Source organism: Mobula hypostoma, chromosome 3 (genome assembly GCF_963921235.1).
Source record: "Mobula hypostoma chromosome 3, sMobHyp1.1, whole genome shotgun sequence".
Lineage (NCBI taxonomy): Eukaryota > Metazoa > Chordata > Chondrichthyes > Myliobatiformes > Myliobatidae > Mobula > Mobula hypostoma.
The window spans coordinates 181515625-181542705 of NC_086099.1; the positions used below are offsets into that span (position 1 = coordinate 181515625).

The 27081-nt window shown below is 40.3% G+C and overlaps 1 protein-coding gene across 5 annotated transcripts in view; it reads left to right on the plus strand.

The window, feature by feature from the left end:
- The window catches only part of LOC134344431 (voltage-dependent L-type calcium channel subunit beta-2-like), a 339015-nt gene that overhangs the window by 216559 nt on the left and 95375 nt on the right, over positions 1 to 27081 (plus strand). The window contains exon 1 of one of the 5 annotated variants that reach the window (XM_063044207.1): positions 5358 to 5747. The exons of the other annotated variants lie outside the window; for them this stretch is intronic. Coding sequence (XP_062900277.1) covers positions 5715 to 5747 — 33 coding nt within the window. The 5' untranslated portion in view covers positions 5358 to 5714. Of the gene's footprint in view, positions 1 to 5357; positions 5748 to 27081 lie in introns of those variants that run through there. 5 annotated transcript variants of the gene reach the window in all.

Sequence of the window (27081 nt, forward strand, 5' to 3'; positions counted from 1 at the left end):
TATGTGTAGTTTCTTCAATTTAATGTATTGCATTCCCTGCTCATACTGTAGTCCTTTATTAGTTTTGGAGTTTGGCTGAGGTTCAGATGACATTACATAATAAGCCCATCACAATTTAGATAAACTTTTGCTCTTGGAAACAATATTGCTGTCGATTAATCTAGGCCATGATGGACCTTAAGCCATTTCACTCTACTGGAAACAATAATAGGAAAAGACTGAAGCCATGGTTGTCGAATATTTTTGGGAGTTCTTTTGAAGACCGACAGCCAGGTCTGAGTACAGAATACTATTTAAGTGATTGACCCTCAATTTCAGAATGCTTAATTGGTGATTAGGTACTGATTAGGGTACATGACAAATCTTATGGTGGATAAAGAGTATGCAAGGATTTCAAGTAATCTTGTGTTCTATTTCTAGGACTTGGGGAGTTAAGATGTTTGGAGAGGAATAGAATGATTGTTTGTGGGATTAAGAAGAAATTTATAAAAATCCCACCAATCTCTATTACCTTCCTTAGAAGTCTGGGATGCATCTCATCGGTTCTCAGGGATTTATCTGCCTTTAAGCACCAATTGCCTCCTTCCTATTTTTACAATAAGATGTCCCAGAAATTCACTGTCACATCCCCGGGTTTTCTGACTACCATGTCGTTATCCTCATCTACTTTAAACAGCAAAATGATTTAACGCTCAGATGTGAAGTGTCATCCAAAATCAAAATGCAAGTCTAGAGGCCAAAGCTTTTCTCGGACTATGATGTTTTCAAAACAGTATCTTCCCAGTATTAAGTAATGTTGGACAAGTAAAGGAGCTAGTGTGGAGAATGGAGAATGGAGATTTGGGCTTCTCCTGCTTTCATGCCAGCTGATACTGTATATGGCAAATAGACGATGTATAAAATGAATAAATAATTACTGCCCATTATGCTGCTGGCATTTGAGGCAGCAATGAAGGTCCTCCATCTTTGGCAGTGTTCAGGGCTTCCTTCATGTCAGTAGCTCACTACTGCCACTCTTGTAAGTCCCAGGTAGAGAATCAGATGTAGAAGGATTATTCATTGCTGTTTCCATAACGATTCTGCTTTACCAGTCAGGGTTGAACCCCCGAACCTGGAAGACCGGATGGACCACTCTTAAGAGTGTCTTCCACCCTTTCACCTACTCGGTCTGGGTGACCCTACCAAATGCAAAAGCATAAAGCCCTGATTCCAGCCAACGTAGCTCTCTGGGCTATTGAGGCAAACAACAACAATGTTGCAGTCCTCTTTCAGGACAATGCATAAAAAGGAGCTTTAACACAGCAGCAGAGTTTCTGGTAGTATGTTTAGCAATGCACTATTAATGAGGATTACTGTGAAGTTCAAACTATGTGCAGGCAAAATATTGAAAATATTGACACAAGGGCAGATGAAGTAGAATGCCACTATTGTCATCACATTTAAAAAACTGTGGATCAAGTAATTACAACAGTGTATTGAGGCTGTACAAAGGCAGTACGTGTAGATAGAGTCCTTGGAAGAGAGGCTAGTTCCTGTGATGCATTGAGCTCTGCCCACAACACTGCAGATTTTTTGTAGTCTTGGACAGAACAGTTGTCATTCCTTGCTGTGATGCATCTGGTTTGAAAAAAAAATTGTTGAAGGTCCAAGAGGACATGCCAATTTTGTTTAACCTTCTGAAGAAGTAGAGGAACTAATGTGCTTTCTTGGCATTGGCCTCTATGTGGTTGGACCAGGACAGGCATATTGGTGATGTTCACTCGGAAGAACTGGAAGCTCTCAACTTCTTAACGTTAGCAGCTCCTGAAGTCTATGACCAAAGCTCTTGTTTCACTGACATTGAGGGAAAGGCTGTTGTCGTGACACCATGCCACTAACATTGCATAACCTCGCCACCTATTCAACCTGCAAATTAACCATTACATCATTCAGTACAAGCAAAAAAGAGACTGGGCATTTTAACAAATGATCACTGGCATGGGTCACTCACTGACTTTAAAAGATAAATATGGGTTAAACATTGTGTTAAAGTGTTTAATAAACTTACTTCAATTTAATGTAAATTTTATTAGAAATACTTCAGAATTTATCTTGTCTATGATTTTAAAATACTTTTGATGTTATCAAACTGATAAAATTCAACAGCGTGGTTCTGCTGAGGTGCTTCAGGTCCCAAAGTCTGACCTGTTAGCAACCAGCAGACTGCTCCACCTTGTAACATTGTGGAAGGACAGTGGAGAAAACAGGCCTCCAGCACGGCCATTTCCCCACACTACTGCAGGTAAGATTGCTGTGGGACCAAAATATGAATTACGAGAGGGATTAAGCATGAAGCAAACTCCTTTAAGAAAATGGAAGCACAGTGAATTGGTAAAAAAAAAATGGCAAAGCAATATCTAAATGCATGGTGCATATGCAATAAAGATCCATGTAGGTAGTTGCACAAACCTGCTTCATATGCAACTCTCTATTAGCCCTCCATGTTGCTTGTTCATTTTATATATATCTTGCCTTGTCTGGTTTCTAAATATGTACATATATTTCATGGGCTGCTAGAAAGATTGTTTTGCATATTGCATCTAATTCTAAATAGACATCACCATGGACAGGTGACATTGCAGCTAAGCCGTGAATGACAATGGAGAGAATGGCTGACCATATTAGAGGATGGCGCAGCAGAGTAAAAGGCTGACTGCCATCAGAAGAGGGTTCCTCGCAGCATGTGTTGAGCGATGGGGGAAAGAACAGGACAGCACCTGTGCAGAGTTTTCTTTCTATTCTGTTGAGGCAAGCCTCTTCACATAAGGATTTTCATGGACTCATTAAGACACCAGTTGTGATGTAATTTTATCTGCTGCATTATCTTGAAAAGAGTTGAGCCAATAGTAGATATGTTATAATTAGTTACATTCCCCAGTTTGAGGAAAAGCAAATGGTATAGGTGCCTTATCTGACTCGTCACATCTTACAACACATTTAAACAGTGTGAACAACAGTTGAAGACTTTATTGCTTCAAACCCTAATATCTTTTGTGGAAAGAGTCTTAGAAGCAGAGAGTCATAGAGGACTACAGCACGAGAACAAGTCATTTGGCCTATCTAGTCCATGTCAGCCTAGTTTTCTGTCTAGTCCTATTTACTTGCATAGCATAAACCATAGCCCTCCCTACCTCTCTCATCCACATACTTATTCAAACTTCTTTTTAAGTGTTGCAATTGGATTCGCATCTACCATATCCACTGACAGCTCATTCTACACTGATATCACCCCGAGGTACTTCTCCCTGAGATACCCCTTAAATATTTCATAGTTTATCCTAAGCCTATGAATTCTAGTTCTAGTCTGACCCAACATGAGGGGAAAATATCTATATGGATTCACTCTATCTATACCTCTTTAGAAGATCTTCCCTCATTTTTCCAAGCTCCGGGGAATAAAGTCGTAATCTTTTGTAATGCAGGTCCTCAACTCCCGGCAACATCCATGGGAATTTTCTCTGCACTCTTTGAAATGTAGTGATCTTTCTGGTAGGTAGGTGATCAGAACTTTGACCTCACCAATGTCTCGTACAACTACAACATAACATCCCAACTCCTCTACTCAGTCCTCTGATTTATGAAGGCAAATGTGCCAAAAGCTCTCTTTACAATAATGTACCAATTTCAAGGAATTAATGATTTGTGTTTGCAAATCCCTTTGTTCTACCACACCCATTGGTGCTCTACCATTCACTATGCAAGTCTTAACCTGCCTGTCCTCCTAAAGTGTAGCACCTCACACTTCTCTGCATTACATACCATCTGCTGTTTTTCAACCCATTTCCCCCAACTATTCTAGACCACTGCAAGCTTTGGTAGCCTTCCTCACTGTTACTATGCCCCCACTATTGGTGTCATCTGCAAAGGTGCTAATCCAGTTTACCACATGATCATCTAGATCATTAATAGATTTCCATGCTCTGTTGCAGGATCACCATGTTTTTAAAAGAAACTTTGGCTTGGGAACAAAAGGATGTCACTAAACCAATCCACTGTAAATTGTAATATTCAGGGAGGGATGTAGGAATTTTGGAAAAAATTATGAAGAGAAAACTCATTAATATGATATCACGAAGAGATTAGGAAATCAGCCTGAGAGTTGGGGTTAATCTGCTTTAAAACAAAAGTGGCGACTGGAAGAAGGCTATGTGGGAGGGGAGGGTTAGATTGATCTTGGAGTCGGTGATAAGGTCAGCACATTGTGGGCCAAAGGGCCTGTATTATTCTAAGTTCCATATGGTCTAATTTGCATGATAAATTATATAGATGTAGTCTTTTGGGAAGATATGATGTGGTGCTACTCTTTAGTTGTAAATTATTTTACTTCCAATATAGTTTGTTTGTACTCCCCTAATTTTGGAGATTCCAGGAGTCTGCACAAAACTGCAACAAAAGTCAAAATGCTGGAGGAAATAGCGTGTCAGACAGTATCTGTGGAGGGAGATGGACTGTCGTTTCATGTTGAGAACCTTCATCTGGTCATCGGGATAAAATTTCCTTACTTGGCATCTCGACTGGATCTGGCTTTGTATGATTACTTCTGTCAATCCTGAAGTCTGCAACTTTCCCTACAGAGGACTTCACAGCACTAAGAAGCATGCTTAAAATAATGCATTTGAAAAACATCCTTCAAAACATTTGGCTGAATTGGTTACACTCTGTGAATTGCTATTCCAGAAATATTTAGCATATTTCCCCTTCTAAATAAACCCTGTCTATAGTCCACGCCTGAAATTCTAGCTATGAAAACTGAACACTTTGTAGTTGAGGAAAAGGCTTGATAATTTAACACAGTTTTTAACTGCCTGGAACCTCGACTAAAGCGTATGTTTTCTGGGACTGGGAAGAGTGAATGGGGGAGGGTGTTCGGGAAAGTATACTGTACTTTACAATTACGCAGATCATGAAAAATTCAAAATATTTATTTTCGTTTGCCATTTATATCCACGTTGACCGTAAGTTTTGTGGGCGTTTGAATCGATACAAGCCTAATCCTGTGATGATTGCCTCTTGATTCGGGATCTTGGACCAATGCAGTTACTATTTTTAGTTGGAGAATTCTCTCCTGAACTAATAATAAGATCACGCACTCCAAGCGACAACTAAGGGGAATATCCAATGCCACCGTCAGCGTTTACGTTTCTCCCCGCATGCATACCTAAGACGATCAGCGTTCGCTGCCAGCTCCCCCCTCGATTATCTGAATGCGGCGCCGCCGCTGGGAGCCAATGGTTGGGGAGGATGAGTGCCAAAAGAGATAGAGGGCGTGGAAGGGAAAAATCCAGGGTATTGTCAGGGTATATGCAAGCTGGAAGACGGTGATTGGTGTTTGCAATTTTCTGGGGCAGAACTGGGCAGCTGCGGGCTCTCGTTAAAGTCGCCAGGCTAGTTGGGTGACTGAGGTTAATTATCAATGCCGGGGGCTGTTCCCTGGCCACAGCCGTACTGGTACTCAAATTAGATACAGAGTCGCGGTCCGACAGACATAGGGGCTTGGAGGCTGGTGGGTGGGAACACTGTTTTCTCTCTCTGCAAAGACTGGCACCGCCTTTCCGTTCCCAGTTTGCAGAAGTTGAGGGAAGCGAAGGGAAAGGGTTCATTCAGTCTCCGTTAACTTGCCTTGAAACCCCATGGAAACAGCCGAGAGCTGAGTGCAGACCTCTTGCGGCGGGGACATGTACCTCTACGGCCGGGAGGAGCCTGAAGAGGTAAGTAGGGAAGGAGGGGAGGAAGTTAAAGGCCAAACTCCACAAAACAACCATCCATCTCCCAGTCCCGAAAATAGAGGACGGCCCCGGTGTTTCCTAGTTAAAACACGCTTGCTTCCTTCATTTATGTATTTGCAAGGGTTTGTTCGCGTAAGGCACACATTGCCGAGAGAATAATTTTATAAAAAACATCAATTGTCGTTATAACCACAACTTACTGAGTTGTAAATAAAAGATACACGGAGTGCATAGATTAAGTAAGTGAAATCATAAACTGCTGGAAATACCGGGGAGAGAATACATTAGTCCACAAAATGCCTGATCTGAGAAGGTAAAACATTTTCTGTTTTAAACCCAGTGCCCAGGTGGAATTCTTTATCAAGCCAGATAAACGCGACAAACGTTTTTTTTCCGCTTTTAAGAAATATCTCAGTGAAAGTTCTTAAAACTTTGCCACACATGAGCGAAATACTGCGGATTCTGGAAATGTAAAGTGAAAACAGAAATTCAACAGGTCCTTTGAAATCGTAACTCCTGTTTCTGGTCATTATTTACACCCGTTTCTGATTTCAGTTCCGATTTTCAGAATCCGTGGTATTTAAGTTTCTGTGTGATTTTTTGTTTCAATTTTGGAATGCTTGTGGATAAATGTAGTTATCAAAATCTTTCATCTGGTCTTTCCGCTCCAGAGAAAACAACTCAAGTTTGTCCAACCTCTCCTTATAGCGCAGAATCCTGGTGAACCTCTCCTACACCATCTCCATATTTTCTACGTCCTTCCTTATAATGGGGTGACCAGAATAGAATGCAATACTCCAGATGTGTGGTAACTCGAGGTCCATAACTTCCTGACTCTTGAATTCAGTTCCTTCACTAATAAAGGTAAACACGCCTTATGCCTTCTTTACCACCTTACCAACCTGTTCGGCCACTTTCAGCGAACTATCCATGGACTCCAAGATCCTTCTGTACATCAGCACTTTAGGGGCTTCGCTATTAACAGTGTACTGTCCATTTACAATTAATCTCCCGAAATGCAACAGTCAAATTTAATTATTGTTTGAAAATCACAGTAATAGTTTTGTAAATTGCATTTTATTATTTCCCATATTTTGTTTATGAAACTAATATTTTGTGTAGGGATATATTTCACACCATTGATATGCAGCTCAATGGTCTATTATTGTCTGAGTCCACCAGATAGTCTCATTATTCTTCATTTTGTTAGCAGTATTATAGTCTTAAGCTTTTCTCTCAGGTGCAATGCAACTGGCAGGTCCCCCAGCTGAAATTGTTAACTTGATATGTTAATAATGAGCATTTTTAGGATTTTGCATAGCTTTGGTGACTTAAGCTGCAAACACCCTTATTCTGAGATGGTCAAAGGTTAAGGTGACGCACTGAAGCTTATTGCAGTTTTCATCTTTGGTATCTGCCTTCACTGAGAGGTGGTTCCTTTGAACTGGTCCATATTTTCCAGGATCTCACCATGAACGTTCATTTCTCAAGTTTGAATTGCATAGTGGGAGCTGTACGATAGAGGGCCTCCGTTTTGTGAATACCAAGGCCCATCATCTTTCATGCTTTCAAAATGAGCAGATGATTTGGAAATAAGGCTCTAATTTTGCACAAATGCAAATATGGCCCTTGTATGGCAGATCAACTACTGAACCAAGGATGATCTCTTTATACAATGTTGTGTCTAAGGGATAGGCCACATCATCCCCAAGCCTAACAGCAGTATCCTGACATTACTCAATTCTTAGTACGTAAGCACGAGGAATTCTGCAGATGCTGGAAATTCAAGCAACACACATCAAAGTTGCTGGTGAACTCAGCAGGCCAGGCAGCATCTCTAGGAAGACGTACAGTCGACGTTTCGGGCCGAGACCTGATAAAGGGTCTTGGCCCGAAACGTCGACTGTACCTCTTAGTAGAGATGCTGCCTGGCCTGCTGCGTTCACCAGCAACTTTGATGTGTGTTACTCAATTTGTAGTAGTAGTACAAAAAGAGATGAGTTGATGGACAGAGGAGAGGACTCATGGATGTGCTGAAAGCCATTTTGAAAATGTATATTATCCTCATTATTACAAGGAATCTAGCCCTGTGACCCCACAAAGTGGAAAAGAAGTGTTCTGAATGGTACTGGGAAACTTGAGGTCCTGTGTTGAAGAATAGGGGAGCCTTGTAAAAATGGCAGAGGGAGCCTAATGCCTCACCAACTATCTACCCACTTGTCCCATTCTGCACTTCCTGCCTGCATATGGTGGTAGAGTCTGTAGATCTTACATTGGTCTCAACAGTCACCTCTGAACCAAAAAAAAATGAAAGTAAGTCATCCTCAAACCTGAGGGAATGCTTCAGAAGGAGAAGAAAAGATTAAAGTATATGCTGTATGCCAACTGACTCACTGAAAGTAATAATTCAAACTCATTGTCGACGTAGGCGCTCTAGAACCAGGGTGTATGCTACAAGATTATTACTTAAGAATAGTAACAAAGATCTGTGAGGTGATGTACATTGATGAGACCATTCCCTTAATACATTCTCAAAATGAAAATGCATTTGAAATGAAAACTAACTTAGGTGTTCTATTATTTAACAAAATAAGATCCAGGTTTTTACTTGAGAAATTTAATACAGAACACTTGTATGTAGGAAGCAATGATTGTCTGCTCAGAACAGGCAGGTTTTGGGGAAAACTTCAAAATTTGAAACAGCACTTGTAAGAATAAATAAGGAGCAACTTTCCACCTTTGGGATGTCACCAACCAGAAGATAAAAAGTTAGTGTATAAGCCACACGGTATGTAGCGGACATGTGGGTGTGTGAACCTGATTTGTCCACTTTTTGTGATGGTGATTAAATTTATCTGACTCCATGCACTGTTCCAAATCTAGTTTAAAAATTGTGTGGCTCTTGTAAATTATGATAAACAGAGTGATTCAGAATTTGAATAGATTTTGTTAGATACAGATCATTTGCAAACATCTGATCAGAAATGCTTAATATTACAATCATCTGTGAACACATTTAACAACTATAGCAGATGGAAAGTGAAATCTTCAGGCAGCTTCAATCAACTGTCAACATACATCAAAGTTGCTGGTGAACGCAGCAGGCCAGGCAGCATCTATAGGAAGAGGCGCAGTCGACGTTTCAGGCCGAGACCCTTCGTCAGGACTAACTGAAGGAACTGTTCCTGGCATATTCAAAATAGGTGGACTTCACACTGACATAAATAGCTCATTGACACTGAATTGTCAGAAGATACCAAGGATAAACATGGATGATGTAAGGAAATAAGGATTGCAGTTGACAAAAGAAATTTGAAGGAAGTTGAGGTGAATTCTATCGTAAGAGTATTATATTATGGGATATGTTGTTAGAAGACATAGTGAAATCAGATTCAATATTAGCAAAAGGAAAAATGCAGAACAAAGAGAAGTAAAAGAGCTATGGTAATATTTTTCATAGTGTCCACATGTCAGACTCTTTATATAGTGATGGTCAACAGAATAGATGGGATTCTATATTGGTGAGGAATTTGATTAAGAAAGGATGCTGGAGTTAAACTAATTAGGTTGAGCAGGAATTTGGAAATGAGGCAACAAACAATTTGATCCCCATACTGTTGATTCCTGTAGTCGAAAAAACACAATCTCAATCATGAATACATATGTGAAACACAAGAGTTCAATTACAGATTTATGTTGCTGTTGTTATTTTTACAGTGAATGCTCACACTGATAAGAAACAGTTTTATTGGTCAAAGGATGGAAGCAATTTTTTTTTGTTCAGAGATCTGCACTTGAGATAATGACTTGTCCTGCCAGATTTTCTAAAGAACCCATTAAAACAGACTTTTCAAACTTGAAACATTATCTTTACCTCGCTCACCCAATGCTATCAAGGTGCAAATTCTTGTAGTATTTTTGTACTGAAATAAAAGATTGTTACAATTGGAGTTGATAGAATAAGACATGCATGGTATTCAATTGTGTTACACTTGGGGCTGACAGCAAGAGATTGACTTGCTTCCCCGCAAAGATGGCACCTTCTTGCATATTTTGGTCTGAGCTGTTTTCTCTCAGCCTTACCTTTTGAGGTATTGATGAAATGTTATTTTCAGCTGATCTTGTATAGTTTAATATTGATATGTGATGTGTTTTATTTGTGATAATGACCTCGTCTTCTGGGTTTTATTGTGAGTGCTGATGTCATGAGATGAAGTGTCTATACGAGACATTATTCAGCATTTTGATTTTCACGTGGAAGGAATCCTGCAACAGTTCATTACTGATTGAAATCAAGTGTATGGTATAAGCTTCCATTTGCTCCGCAAGCAACTCAGCAGGTCACAGCAGTGACCAATACCTAGCATCATTAAGCCAAGAAATGATGCAATCAAATATTAATATGAAGATTATTAAATTAAATTAAAGGCATCCATGAGTCTTGCGAGACCATGGATCTGCGCCTGGAAAGTCTTCACTCTCCAGGGCGCAGGCCTGGGCAAGGCTGTATGGAAGACTTGCAGCATGGAAATTGCCATGCTGCAAGTCTCCCCTCTCCACGACACCGATGTTGTCGAAGGGAAGGGCAAGGGCTGATACAGCTTGGCACCAGTGTCATTGCAGAACTCTGTGGTTAAGTACCTTGCTCAAGGACACAACATGCTGTCTTGGTTGGGACTCGAACTTGCGACCTTCAGATCGTTAGTCGAATGCCTTAACCACTTGGCCACGTGCTGTGAAGATTATTAATATGTAGAAAATTAAATAAACCATAAATCTTTATGATCAGTTTGTCAAAGTTTTATGCATGATTGAGGTTCTTCAAGAGAAGTAACTATTGATTATTGGAAATTACTTTGTTTTCAAAAACGACCATGTTATTGTTGAAGAACTTAGACTGTACCTTTTGGCTACAATCTAATTTGGTTGCCAAAGTTAGACGTAATGTTAAACTAGTTAAATACATGAATGTCTAGGGAAACAATGTTGACATTGTTAAGCAATACACACAAAATGCTGGAGGAACTCAACAGATCAGCCAACAGCTATGCGGATGCTGCCTGACAGGTCCTGGTGAGGGGCCTTGGCCAGAATTATTGACTCTTTATTCCCCGTAATAGATGCTGCCTGACTTACTGAGTTTCTCCAGCATTTTGTGTGTGATGCTGAAGATTTCCAGCGTCTGCAGAATCTGTTGTGTTTTTGAATTTGTTAGGCTTGTGTATGGACAGATGTGATTACATATCCAATAAAACCAATACATTTACAAGAGGATCACACATCAAAGTTGCTGGTGAACGCAGCAGGCCAAGCAGCATCTATAGGAAGAGGCGCAGTCGACGTTTCAGGCCGAGACCCTTCGTCAGGACATTTACAAGAGGAGTGAGAGTATGGGGTAAAAGTGGAATCGGTTGTTGTATATCAGCAGGCTAGGTGTAGGGATTTATGAATACTTTGGAGTATTTGCATAAATTATGGTGATAGGTAAGCTTTATATAGAGCTTTCCCTCAAAACATTCATCTGATGGGTAACGTTGAGAACTAAATGGAAAGAATGGGCTTGATATTCAAATAATTTCTATTTTATTCTTTCGTCAAGCATTAAGTGTATTGTTTGTATGGATATTCCTGAACTCCCCAAGTTCACTCCTTGGGGAGCTATTACTTTGAATCAATAACATTTTGTGTGTGTGTGTGTGTGTGTGTGTGGTGTGTGTGTGTGTGTTGTATAATATAACCCTAGATCCTTTTATAGTCTTGTTGGAAACATGGCTAAAACAGCCATTTTTCTGAGGTGATACAAGAGGAAATACCATTGGGAGCAAGACAACATCTGACCAAGGTTGGAATGAAGGAGCCTTTTTGATCTGAAGTCAATGGAAATCCAGGAAAACACTCTCCTGGCTGATCACAACAAGCACAAAGGTTGTGGTTGTTGTAGACCACATTTTTTTTTCAGTAGGAATTCTTCTGCAGGACTTCTGTGCCCTAGGCCAAGCAACTTCAGCCTGGTTCATCAGTATTTTTTTTATTACGGAGGTCAGAAATGGAGATAATCGCATTGTAAAATCAAGAAAACTGCATTGTGTTCAGGTCCATTTGCAGTTCATCAGATAATGTAACAGACTGTGGCTGCATTAAACAAGACCTAGATAATGTTCAAGTTTGATCTGATAGGTAATGCATAGCTATCATTCAAGATACAAGATTGTTTTATATAATTTCCAGTACACAGTGTCAAGGAGAGTGAAATGATTGTTACTCTGGATCCAATGCAACATAAAAGAAACACAATAAGATAACACAATGATAATAAAAACAATAAATATATAATATCCATAAAATGATGCTAGGCACAGAAGTGTCTGTACATAAGGTGACTTAAAGCAAATGATTAGTGTTGGGAGTTATGGAGGGGTGGGTTAGTGCGTGGAGATGTTGGGGAAAGTAACTGTTTTTGAGTCTGGTGCTCCTGATGGGAGTGTGATAAACGGTTCATGAGCAGATTGGGTGGGACCTTTTGTGATGTTACTGGCCCTCTTCTGGCACCTTTCTGTATATATGTCCTTGATGGTGGATGGGCTGGTGCCAGTGATGCTTTGGGCAGTTTTGACTGTTTGTTGTAGAGGCTTCCTGTCTGCTGCAGTGCACTTCCTGTACCCTGCAGTGATGGAACACGTTAGGATGCTTTCTGCTGTGCCTCTGTAGAACAATGTGAGTATCAATGTACATAGTCCAGCTCTCCTCAGCCTCCTCGGAAAGCAGAGGTGTTGGTGAGTTTTGCTGAAATGTATTCCGGGACCTTGAGAGGCTTGTTTGACATTCACTGACCAGAATTTTAACCAGTTAACAAGTTTTGTTACTACAAGAGCAGGTTTGAGGCTGGGTAGATTGGAATCACTGTTCCTTCTTCTGAGTTCCCATAGCCTTGGGATCATCATAGGGATGATCATTAATGAAATGGAGCATTAGAATGTGAAGAGGATTGGGATTGGGCTCAGTTTGATAACTCTCACTGTTAAACACCCACAGTTACTGATAGATTTCCTTTTCCTTTGTACCAACGAATCTTCAAATAGCAAGAATATTATTTAGAGTGCAACGCCAGATAATATGATTTCATTAGCACTCGGTAATGGAAATAACCAGAGTATAAAAACAACAATGCACAATAACATGGTAGCTCACATAAACATCTCTCAACAATTCAGTTACGTGTATTGATTGCATCGTGCTGTGTTGCCTTGTATTTTAATGACTACAAATTGTTTTCCTCATTGCAAAAACCTCAGTGCTGCTAGTATCTTTGCAGTTTTCCTCCTTAGTGCCTATCCAGCTTCCGTTTTGCCAAAATAAAGTGAGTCGGAACCTTGACCCGTGCATCCTTCACAGTATAATTGCAGCAGAAAATTCTAAAGCGGGGTAACTCAATTTTGAAAATATTAGGTCATAAACAAGTAACAGATGTTGGCAAAAGCCAATGGTAAACTAATGGGTACTCAATAGAATGTCCATCTTCTATCTCTCATTGGTAATTGTAAATTACCCTGATGTAATTGGCTGGTAGAAGAGTCAGTTGATGATGTGTGAGAGAATAGGTTATGGTGAAACAGGAGGGGAAAGTGATGGATGGAATTGCTCAGAGAGCTAGCAGAGGCAATGAGCAGAATGCTCTTTCTCTGTCATTGTGAAATATGACATCTAAAGCAACAGCTTCTATACTGTTAGAGAGAATGCTAACCAAATGCTTTAGCAAATGGAATGCAACAGTTGTGGGAGTATTTAATCTTCACATAGACTCAGCAAACCAAATTACCAAATGTAGTTGGATGTGCAGTAGTTACCTAAAATTTATATACTTCTAATACTGCCAAGAAAAATAGTTGAGGAGGACTGAAAATATGACAAAAAATTGATTAAACAGAATATATAATTCATGAATGAAGCAGGAAAGAAATGTTAAGAAACATTTATAAGATGTTCTCCAAATAAGATATTCTCCAAAAATGTCCGAAGAGTTCAAATGTACAGGTGAGTCTTGAGAAGTAAAGGCGGGAGGAATTATATTGAACAATATTGATATTCTTCAGACACTGCTGAAAAATCTTATAAAAATCTTTGCACAAGAAGACACAATAAATACATAAATAATACAAGGGAACTGAGCATAAAATAAAGTTAAAGAATATAAGGTCATATCAATAAATAAGAAATTATGGATCATTTGATGGGAGTATAAACTTTGGAAATGTGACATTATTTATATGGCAAGAAGAGTTGAAAAACATTATTTTATAAAAGCTGAAAGACTAATAACTGCAGAAGGATCTGGCTGTGCTGAATTATGGCAATATATTTGGTGCACAAGAGGAAATTGCTTTTCTGGAACTGGGGACAGACTCAAGTTAGCAAGTAGCCTCCGTCTGAACTGTAATTCAAATCTAGTGTTGCTGTGTAGTTTTACTCATTTGATTCCTGGGACATAGGCAGTGGTCTGTGAGGAGATACACTAAGGTGCACCTAGAGTCTTTGGAGTTGAGGAGGACGAGACATGATTTTATTGAAGCTTGTAAAGGCTGAGAAGGAAACTGGTCAGATTTTGAGAGGCTGTATCGTCTGGCTGGAGAATGTAATATTAGGGAAGAAGGACTGGCCATTTTTGAGTAAGACGAGGAAACAAGCATATTCTGTAATGCTCAGCATTTGAGTTTTTTTTATCTGAAATTTTAGACTTTTGGTTGTAATGGAGATCGTAGGATATAGGGATTGGGAGAAGAAACTAGACCCAAAGAGTTTGTCTGTTGTGGATTGTGGAACTGAGTCAATCAGCCGAGTAGCATACTCCTCTTCTCTTGGTGAATATGGAGAATAAGCAGCGAAAGTAAAATACTGCAGATGCAGAAATCCGAAATAAAACAAAAATGATCTGAAATGCTCAGTAGGTAAGAGGGAACATGCAGAATCAAAACAAAGATAACCTTTTAGGTCATTAATCCACAATGGGTATGCTGGTCCTTGATTTACAGTCAGTTGTGGAAGAGTGTTAGTTTCGCCATCATTGTCACTGTCTAAAGAGAATCATAATGTAAGATCCGGATCATGCCCTGGACTTTTCTATTTTTAACTCCTGCTGTGACATTAACTGTATTGACTTCACTATTCCCCTCACTTACTCCAACCTTATCTCCTCCAAATGCACAGTCCTTGACTCTCTCCACACCTTTCCTAACTTTACCCTTGAACCTGCAGACAAGGGCAATGCTGTTGTGGTCTGGCGGACTGACTCGTGTCTTGCAGAGGCAGGTCTGTATCCTCATATCTTGTCCCCCTCGGTTCAGTCCCTTCCCACCTAGCTCTCCAACAGCTTTGTTATCTGGCTCCAACTGCTTCATTTTCACCAGTCCTGATCAAGAGCCAAAATATCAGCTGTCCATTTCCCTCCATAGATGTTGTCTGACCTGCTGAGTCCGTCCAGTAGTTTGTATCTTGCTTCAGAATTCCAGCATCTGCAGTCTCTCATGGATCTCCGTAAATATAAGATCCACACTATTTAGTCCCAAATTTTACAGTACAAACAATATTCTATATGGAATGTTACAGTGTATTGCAGTGTGAGTGTGCAAGATGTGCATACCTGTTAGTATGTGTGACAGAGAGAAAATGAGAATATGGGATGAGGAGTATTGGCTAATCAGTGGTATTAGCTACAGCTCTGAGGTACTCCCCTCTCAATGCTCTGTTTCAGAATTTGAAGAATAACCTCTTCAGAATTATTTTAAGGGTTTACTGAGAAAGGAAAAAACAAAAAATTATGAAGATTTTCCTATCTAGTTCTCCAAGAGGAAGAGGAATATGCGATGAAGATGAATTGAAGAATGTGGTGTAGTTAGCTACTGATGATTTATACAAGTATAAGTACAAAGTCCCTTTTCAAACATTTTATGAGGTCTGAACGTAATGGTAAAAGGCAAACCAATGGTAGCATGATTTTACCAAATTCGTATGTCATATTGAATCAAGTTAAATGAAAGCTCTGAATTTGGAAGTTGCTATTCTGGTACAGATAATAAAATGCAATTACTATAAATTATGTGCTGATACAGAATAACTGTTTTCCAGTTAAATGTTTTTATTTTAGGACAGATGAGAGTCAAATGTGAGATAATAAATTGCAGGGTTACAGTAATTGAGAAGAAATGTGACTAAAAAGGATATTGCTGCATTGGGAACTGGCGTGACCAGATGAGCTGAATGAACATTTTCCGCGTCATTATCAGGAAAACATAGTAATATTTTTGTCAGTTGCATCTTTAGAGGGAACATCTTGGTGCTGCACAAGATTTATGCAATTGTGGTATATGCACATTGTTTGTGAGATATTATTATTTAATATGCATAGACTGTATTTAATATATGTATACTGTATATAAGTGCTTTACTGGGATGCTGTTGAATTGGAGGACATAGGATATGAGTGGCTGGAAGAATTTGGGTTATTTTCTCCAGAGATGTGGAAGCTGAGGTGAAGTATATCCGAAGAATTTATATAGGGCAAGTTTTTCTTTACCCAGAGTGATGAGTGCTTGGCATGAACTGCCTAGGATGGTGGTGGAGGCAAGTACAAAAGGGGTATTCAAGAGGCTCTTAATAGGCACACAAATGTGCAGGAAGTGCAAAGCTATGGATTTTTTTTAGGCAGAATGTATTAGTTTAGTTGGCCCGCAAACGAGAGAAAACCAGCAGATGCTGGAAACCATCAGGTCCTGATGAAGGTCTCGGTCTGAAACATCAACTGTTTACTCTTTTCCAAAGACGCTGCCTGGCCTGCTGAGTTCCTCCAGCATTTTGTGTGTGTTCCTAGTTTAGTTGGGCATTTGATTACTAATTTAGTTTGGCACAACATTGTGGCCTGAAGGTCCTGTTTCTATGCCGTACTGTACTGTTCTCTGTTCTATATTAAAATCAATTTCCTTTTTTTGATTGTCTTTTATCAAAATGTATAAGCAAATGATAGGATATAATCATCAATCTACCCTCTCCCCAATGTCACAGCCTTTCCAAGGTTCCTGTATCTCCAACTATGCCCATTTTTGATAAACCTGAAAAATTTTATTTGTTTTTCTCTCTCATTAGATGTCTGGTCTGCTTTATAGTTCCAGCATTTTCTATATTGGTTTCACATTTCCAGCTTTGGTATTTTGCCTGTGTATGATGAAAACAATTTTATTGATGCTGGCCATATTCCAGAAACATGCCCATGCACCACTTCTTCATGTGTGAACCAAGAGAATGAATGTTCACAGGATATTCAGCAATGAGATCCATCATTATCCAGCTGGACTATTTTGAGGGTTAGTATTTTAGTTATAGACAGCAATAGTTTGGATATTAATCACGTCTGCTATCATTGAAGGAATTGCTGAAATAAACTTGTGGCAATGTAAATTTAAAACGGAGTTTTGCCTCGGGAGTAAGATAAATTTCTGCTGTGCAACATGAATTCAATATTGTGAATTGTCTTCAACATCTCAGCTGATCAGGCAGTCAGATTTTTTTTCAGTGTGTATTTCTGATTTCTAGCATTTGAGCTGAAGTGATTGAGTTTAGTCAGTAATAAAAACAGAAAATGCTGGAAACTTTGGTACAGTGGCACAGTTAGTCGATCCATTGGCTCACGATGCTAGAAACCAAGGTTCATTTCTGACCCTAGGTTGTGCCTGTGTGGAACTTGAACGTTCTCCATGTGAATCCGTGGGTTTCCTCAGGGTGCCCCAGTTTCCTCCCAAGTCCCGAATGTGTAGGTTGGTAGTTAACTGACAACTGTCGATTGCTCCGAGGGAGTAAGTGAATGGTGGAATCTGGGAGGAGTTGATAAGGCTTTCAGGTTTGTGCGATTGGGTGGTTTATGGTTGATGTGGACTTAATGGGCTGAAGGGCTTGTTTCTGTGCCATACCTCCTTCTTCAACTCTGTGACTTAGAGGGACCGGCAGCTTTCGTGGAAGGAAAAACAGAGTTAACATTTCAGGTTAAAGATACTTCTGTAGATAGCAATGGAAATCAAGATCGCTTAAATCTTAAGAATTTTTTTCACTAATGAGAGATCTTCTTCAGAAATTCCATGTAATGACTCTATATGGTCTTGCATACGATCTTTTTTATATGTAAGTATAACTGGGAATTCAGCCACTGTCCTGGAATCTTACTGACTTCAAAAATCTAGGCAAATTATGTGTAGAATCAGAGAAGTTCTGTTTACACAGTGAGTGACTGATTTGCTGGGCAGGAATGTTAAGAAGAAACTGTTCAAAATGAGCTGAACAATAGAATGTGCATTATTTATACATTGGGTGTCGTGATTAGCACAGATGAGTTTGAGTGAGGTGTCTGCATTTTTTTTGGTGTGGTTGGTTGTAAGGGAGCACCATGTTCAAGCTGCTGCTAAATTTAGGTTAGACTCATTCACTGGCAGTCAGCCATAACTCTGAAGCCTTGAAATGCTCTGAAATGTTTTTCTGCGATACATAGAACATAGATCATAGAACAGTACAGGATGTTTGGTCCATAATGTTGTGCTGACACTTTAACCTACTCTACGATCAACTTAACCTTCCGTATCTCTTAAATAACTCGAGTGTATCTGCCTCTACCACAACCCTGCAGCACATTCCACACACCTATCACTCTCTCAGGAGGGAAAAAGAAACCAACCTCAGACATCCCTCCCCCCCCATACTTTCCATTAATCACCTTAACGTTATACCCCTCTTTTAACCATTTCTCCCCTGGGAAAATGTCTCCGGTTGCTCATTCAGTCTATGCCTCTTGACATTGCATGTCAATCTCTTTTGCTCCAGAAGGAAAAGCCACAGCTTGCTCAACCTATCCTCATAAATTATGCTCTCTAATCCAGGCAACATCCTGGTAAATCTCTGCTCCCCCTCTCTCACATCTTTCCTATAATGAGGCAACTACAACTAAACATAATATTCCAAGTGTAGTTTAATCAAAATATTATAGAACTGTAACATTACCTCATGACTATTTATTATTTATGGAGCAACTGTAACGAAAACCAATTTCCCCCGGGATTAATAAAGTATGACTATGATTAACTCAGTCCTCCAACTAATGAAGGCCAACACACCATACGTCTTCTCAACCACCCTATCAACTTGAGCTGCAGCTTTGAGGGATCAATGGACGTTGATCCCAGGATTCCTCTGTTCTTCTACACTGTTGAGAATACCCTGCCATTAACCCTGTTTTCTGCCTTTAAGTTTGACCTCCCAAAGTGAATCACTTCACACCACCCCACTAGGAATAGGGTTCCCCTTGTCCCCACCTACCACCCCACCAGCCTCCGGGTCCAACATATAATTCTCTGTAACTTCTGCTATCTCCAATGGGATCCCACCACTAAGCACATCGTTCCCTCCCCTCTCTCTGCTTTCTGCATGGATCGCTCCCTATGCGACTCCCTTGTCCATTCGTCCCCCCCCACCCCTCCCCCACCAATCTCCCTTCTGGCACTTAGCCTTGTAAGCGGAACAAGTGCTACACATGCCCTTACACTTCATCCCTCACCACCATTCAGGACCCCAGACAGTCCTTCCAGGTGAGGTGACACTTCACCTGTGAGTTGGCTGGGGTGAAATACTGCGTCCGGTGCTCCCGATCTGGCCTTCTGTAGATTGGTGAGACCCAGCGCAGGCTGGGAGACCGTTTTGCTGAACACCTGCGCCCTGTCCGCCAGGGAAATCAGGATCTCCCAGTGGCCACACATTTTAATTCCATGTCCCATTCCCATTCTGATATGTCTATCCATGGCCTCCTCTACTGTCAAGATGAAGCCACACTCAGGTTGGAGGAACAACACCTTATATTCCGTCTAGGTAGCCTCCAACCTGATGGCATGAACATTGACTTCTCTAACTTCCACTAATGCCCCACCTCCCCCTCGTACCCCATCCGTTATTTATTTATATACACACATTCTTTCTCTCTCTCTCTCCTTTTTCTCCCTCTGTCCCTCTGACTATACCCCTTGCCTATCCTCTGGGGTTCCCCCCCCCCTTTTCCTTCTCCCTGGGCCTCCTGTCCCATGATCCTCTCATATCCCTTTTGCCAATCACCTGTCCAGCTCTTGGCTGCATCCCTCCCCCTCCTGTCTTCTCCTATCATTTTGGATCTCCCTCTCCCCCTCCCACTTTCAAATCTCTTACTAGCTCTTCATTCAGTTAGTCCTGACGAAGGGTCTCGGCCCGAAACGTTGACTGTACCTCTTCCTGGCCTGCTGCGTTCACCAGCAACCTTGATGTGTGTCACTTCAAACTTTTCTGGGTTGAACTCTATCTGCCACTTCTCAGCCCACCTCTTATTCTATCAATGTCCTGTTGTGTCCTGTGATAATCTTCTGCACAATCCACAACATCACCAATTTTGGTGTCATTATGCAAACTTACTAACCCACCCTTCCTCCTCCTCATCCAAGTCATTTATAAACACACAGAGCAGGAGTCTCAGAACAGAACACCACTGATCACTGATCTCCAGGCAGAAGAAGCTCCAACTGCTACCACCTTCTGCCTTCTGTGGGCAAGCCAATTCTGAATCCATGCAGCCAGGCATCCCTGGATGGTTTTCATGGTTTGTTTTCTGGATTAACATGGGAAACAATTGAGAAAATAGAAACTTTCTGCTGTGCAGAAAGCTGTCAAGCCTGTTTCTCATTCTTCCAATGTGCAATAGTTTCTCATGTACAATGAAATATTTACAACTTAGTTAACTTACAAGAATCAGAATCAAGTTTATTATCATCGGCATGTGACGTGAAATTTGTTAACTTAGCAGCAGCAGTTCAATTCAATACATAATTTAGCAGAGAAAAAAAATAAAACAATAAATAAAAAAGTAAATCAATTACGTATATTGAATAGATTATTTAAAAAATGTGCAAAAACAAAAAATATTGTATAATTAAAAAAGTGAGGTAGTGTCCAAAGCTTCAAAGTTCATTTAGGAATCGGATGGCAGAGGGGAAGAAGCTGTTCCTGAGTCACTGAGTGTGTGCCTTCAGGCTTCTGTATCTCCTACCTGATGGTAACAGTGAGAAAAGTGCATGCCCTGGGTGCTGGAGGTCTTTTATAATAGACACTGCCTTTCTGAGACACTGCTGCGAAAAGATGTCCTGGATACTTTGTAGGCTAGTACCCAAGATGGAGCTGACTAGATTTAGCTGAAGAGAAAGGTCAGATGTCTTCACGACTCTTTCAAAGGTAAATACAGTAAATTCCATTATTCTGCATTCGATAATTTGATCACTTACTTTCCTGAGTAAAAGATTTCCATTATCCCAACGGCTCAAACTCGGTTATATCTCATTTGATTTATTGGTTGGTTATCACTGATTTTAGAACTTGAGAGTCTCCCCCTTGATTTCAATATGCCTCGGGCTCCTTTATGCTACACTTTGACAAGTGTTATCTTGTTGTCAACTACAATCACCTCCATTTCACACTGTAGTTCATCTTTCATTATCAGTGTTCAGCCTGTGGCTGTGATGAGCACTGGGTCTGAGTGGTTCTGGTGAGAATTCAAACTGTGCACCAGCAAGAAGTGTCAGGTTATAGCAATGCCAAATTCTCCTTCCATCACTTCACTGACGATTTAGAGTTGAGAAGCTGATGGTAATTAGCTGGGCTGAATTTAACTTGCTTTTTTGTACACTGGATGTAACTGGATGGATCCAAATCTGTTGTCTAGTATTGCATGTCTGCTGGAGTATCCTGATTAAAGTTGCGGTTAGTTCACCACTATATCTATGCAGCTCTGCAAGGCCCATAATCTTTGTGGAATACATTGCTGTCAGCCACCATCAGGCAGAGTGAATTGATTGGCCAAAGCCCTGCTTGTGGGGACGTCAGGAAGAGACTGGGGTGATCATCCACTTAAGGTTGTCTTTTGTATTTGTGTGGTGGGTTGTCTGTCTGAGGACGTGGTTGTTCACTGAACCTTCTCCTCTGCTCATTTATTTCAATATTTCACCACCATTTGTGACTAGATGTGTGAGAAGGGCAGATCCTTGATTAGATTTGTGCGATCAGTCAATAGCATGTTGCTTGCACAGTTCATTATGAAATTTGCTCCTCGTTGTACATTCAGTAGGTTGTCAGTGCATTTTCAGATATGCTTGATGCGGTTTCTGTCCTGCTTTGCATACCACCTATTTACCCAGCATTGCACCATTAGCTTCCAGAGGAGATGCCATATGCCTTTATTGTATGTGGAAGAATACATTTCTGTAACTACTGATGACCCACAGCATGTCATGTATGTGTAATCTTGAGCTGCTGTTTTAATTTATCCCCTTAGTATGATGGTATTGCACCTACAAGGGATTGAGGTGGAGAAATGCATTCACTGAAGACTTTACTTTGCACTCTCAGATTGTTCAGTGATCTTTGTTTCCTCCACATAGTTATTCTCTAAGAAACTGGAAGTAGTTGGTAATTTAAGCTATTAACATAGATATTTTATTAATGGGACATCTTCCAGAGTGGTTACAGTTCTAAGTGAGCTTCTGGAACCTTCTTCACCAAGCTCTGTTGCAACACTAGTCGCAGTTAACTAGAGAACGCAACTCTAAAAAGTTATAGCCACTTGTAAGGGTGAAAATAAAGGTTGTGCTTCGTAGTTGATGCTGCACTTTTTCTTAGTTATCAGGCAGTGAGGATTGTCCTTGGGATGGGTGAAAAGAACTTCAAGGAGAAAGCTTGTGGAGAACCTAGGCAATGACAACTCTTGTTGCAGGCAGCAGCTGGAATCCCTGTGGATTTTGTCTTTTTTTCTTGATTCTCATGTGTTTAAAATAATGAGAGACATACATAGGGTAAATGAACTTGGCCTTTCTCCAAAGGAAAGGGAATGAAAAACCGGAGGCCGTAGGTTGAAGGAAAGAAGGGAAAGGTTTAAAAGGGACCTGAGGTGAAACTGCTTCACACAGACTGAATATGGAATGAGCTAATAGAGGAACGTAGTCAAGACAGATATAATAACAACAACTGGGAAATTTGGACAGGTACACAGATAGAAAACGCTACGGGCCAAATTGAGGCACATGTGTAGAGCATTAAAGGGCATCTTGGTTGGCATGGATGAAATATATATAATTTGATAAAGCGTTCTTTTTTTAAATATTTAATTATGGGTTATATGTAAAATATGTTAATTGCATACATCATCACACCATCACGTGATATGTGCGTGTGTCGTTTAAAGTAAAGATGAAGTTACACCTGCATTTCAGACTCCTGTGCCTTGCTTTGACATGGGCCACTAGGCTTGTTTCCATGCTGTATGACTCTAGCTCTCTGATTGTCAAATGTGGGGAAAGAGCTGTTAATTTATCTCCAAAGTTTCTCCCTGCCAGGTTCTTAAGCACAGAGACCATCTGCTCTTGAGGCCTTGTTTTTGGTTGATATACGGCTTTTCCAGCCACGTGTCATTCTAGCACTGTGGTAAAACTGTTGGGATGGAGGCAAGAACATTCTCAGCTCAAGAGTTATTTGAAGTGTTGCTTCTAGGTGTTATTTGAAGAATGCTTCGCTGTCCTTAATGAAATTAGTGAGCTAGTGAAGATTTCACAGCGATTGAGAAGTTGAATTGTCACAATTACAGTTTCTAAATTTTAATTCAACATTTATTACCTTTCATTAATTTTAAGTTCCTCAGCTGTTCTGGTGGGATTTGAATTAATTTCCCTGGATCATTGCTGCGGGCCCCTTGAATTTTTACCCAGGTAACCATGCTAACTTTCCCAGTAAGAAGCCCACTAATGGAATGCTGGCCTGAACAATAAGGCCCAAGGTCAGTCTTAAATTAGGCCTCAGGTGTCATTAACATGCACATTCACTTACGGCACTGAAGTTTCATGAAGGGTTCCTAAAATTATATTCTATGTAAATGAGACATCTAGTTCCATTATAGGTAGCTTACAGGAATGCATTAAAAAAATGACTCGATCCTTTGTCTTGATGATCAACTTTCATGGTACCTTTTGGGTAGAATCTGTGTCCTGACTTCAGTCCTCATTATCCTGCCTTTGCTGTCATCAAACAATGCGGGCTTCATTTCAACTGTTGTGAGCCTGACTCTGTTCAAATCCCAGGCATTCAATTTGTATGTTTCAGGTAACCTGCTCTTCCTTCTGTCCCTTTTTCTCTTTCTTCCTTATCTACCCAGTTCTTCCCACATCCACCCTTTACCCCCATGACTTTGTTTCTTCCCCCTCCTCCACCCTCTCCCATTTACCACCCTGCCTCCTTTATTTGATTCCCATGCACCACCCGATCAGATTTCATTGTCTGAAGCCCTTTGTCGCCTCTCAGCCACTGCCTATCTTCCCACCTCAACCTGCCTATCACCTGCCAGCTCTTCACCTCTCATGCGGTTTTTTCCTCTCTATCTTTCAGTCTAGCTGAAGGATCTCAATCCAAAACATTGACAGTCCAATTCCCTCCACAGATTCTGCCAGACGTACCAAGTTAGAATATAGAAGTGTAGTGCATTACAGGCTGTTCAGCCTAAGATGTGTGCTGACCAATAAAAATCTACTCCACAATCAATCTAACCCTTCCCTCCTACTCAGACCATAGCCCTCCATTTTCCTTACATCCACATGCCTGTCTACAAGTCTCTATTGAACCTCACACAGCAGTGCAATTCAGGCATTTGTTGTTTTTTTTAAATCTCTGTCCTCACTGTGTATTTTAAAAAAAACTTACCTTTAACATCTCCCTTAAACTTACCTGCACTCACCTTAAACAGATGTCCTCTGGTATTGGCCATTGCCATTCTGGAAGAAAAGAGCTGCGGTCTACTCTATCTATGCCTCTTGTAATCTTGTACACCTCTGCATTAGTGAGTGAGGTGTTCTTTGTGCTACTATACTTGGCAAAAATGAGGGCCATATCCTCTGCCCATCCTGGCAGTCACCTGAGCTGTCGATGTTTCAGGATGACAGGAGGAGATTTGTCCCTGGACAATGAGGATCAAAACATGCCCAACATTGCCCTCATCCTGATGCCCACCATTGTGCTGGGTTGCATCGAACTGTACATAAAACCACAATCTGCAAGCACCAAGTGTCACTCTGTGCTGAGGTTCTATCTGCCTTTACTTTTCCAAAGAACGGACCTTTTTGCATTGCACTGTCATAGCTGGATATTTCTGCACCACCTTCTCTTCAGGGAGAAGTTCTTCCAGAAAAAAAATACCTTTGACCATGCATCCATCAGACAGTGGTCAGCCCGGAACATTCTACTGGCACAGCAGGACAGAGATGCAATGGAACCCATGGGGTGGTTCTCTAGACAGACAGTCCAAATCACCTGGCAGAAGACATTATTGCCAGAATTCACCTTCAAACACCAAGACATCACTCTCCTCACAAACTGATGATTATCCAGTTCCCTCCACTGATGCTTCCTGACTTTCTGAGTTCTCCCAGCAGCTTCAATCTGCTCTACATTCCAGAATCTACCGTCTGTTGTGTCTTAAATTTTCAAAGTGGTATGAAGCTGCCCAGGAATGCTTGTTACTACCTTATGTGCAGCAGTAAGTCTATTTTCAATGCTGTCTTTCTTGTATAAACACTGTCATATAATCAATTTCTAGGATCAGATTGTCAATTCAAGTTGAGTTTATTGCCAATTGCACAGGTGTTATGAAAAACTTAATTTGCACCAGCATCACAGGCACATAGCATAACAGACACAAGGAAAACATAAATTATACACAATTAGTATAAGACAAAGCAAAGCTAGTTGTAGTTTAAAGTGGTCATCGTTATCAAAATGTGGATACTGTGGATACTACTGAGGATGGGGAGGGATATGCCTGTGATGTATTGGATTGAGTCCACTACTTCAACTTCTTATATGGATGCACACTTGAACTGTAATACCGCACTGTGATGCAACTGGTCAGAACGCTTTCAATGGTACACCTTAGTACTGTAGTTTGTTAGTGTTTAGTGACGTGCAGAATCTCCTTAACGTTCCAAGAAAGTAAAGGTGCTGGTGTGCCTTCCTTATAATTGCTCAGAGCAGATAATAGTTTCTGTTCAGTTGTGATCGTAACTACAGCGTGGAGTTTATATGTTCTTCCCGTGACTTTGTAATTTCTTCCAAATGCTTCCATTTTCTATCATATCACAAAGAAGTGTGCATTAATAGTTTGCTGTAAATTACCTCTCGTGTGTAGAAACTGGCAGGAATTGATGGGACTGTGAGAATCAAAAAGGGATTAATGCAGGATTAGTGTAACTGGGTGGTTAATGGTAGTCACAGACTCTAATGTCTGTTCTGGTACTATATCTCTCTATGACTCATGAACCCACTTTGATTTCAAGTCTAAACATCACCTTGACAACCCTCCTCTAATCCATCCCAAGAATCTTGCTAAGCATCAATAAACCTAAAGTGCTGATTGTTGACTTCAGGAAGGGAGTGAAAGGAAACGTGCGTCAGCCCACATTGATTGATCAATGACGGAGAGGGTTGGCGGCTTTCAATTCTTGGGCGTTAATTTATTGGATGACCTGTCCTGTGTATATTTACTGTAATTGATTTACTTATTTCTCTACATTATGTATTGCGATGTACTGCTGCATCTCAGTAAACAAATTTAATGCCGTTAGAGGTGAACACGATAGGGTCTTTTCTTTTCCAATTTTTTTATTAATATCAAAATGTTAAACATAACATAATATTAATACAAAGCTATTGGAATTACATTGTTAATAATTAGCATATAAAATATAAACAGTTAACACACAGATATTAAACCTCCCAAAATCTTACAAAATATGAATATAAGAAAAAAATGCAGAAGTAGCATAGAAAAAGAAAAGAAAAAAAACAAAATACCCCCAAAACAACCTAATCTAAACAATACTAATCAACTAAACTAAAGAAAAGAAAAAGACATGGGCTGTTGTGTTACGTCAAATAGGACCATTAGTGTCATTAACTCCGCTCCTCTCTCCATATATTTGAAAGTAATAGAATAGGTTTGGAAAAGGTCAAATTACATCATATGGAAGTGTTGAATAAATGGCCTCCAAGTCTTTTCGAATTTAATAGAGGGATCATAAATGACACTTCTAATTTTTTCTAAATTTAAACACAACATAGTTTGAGAGAACCAATGAAATGTGGTGGGAGGATTAATCTCTTTCCAATTCAGCAAAATGGATCTTCTAGCCATTAATGTAAGAAATTAAATCATCTGACGAGCTGAAGAGGTTAAGTGATT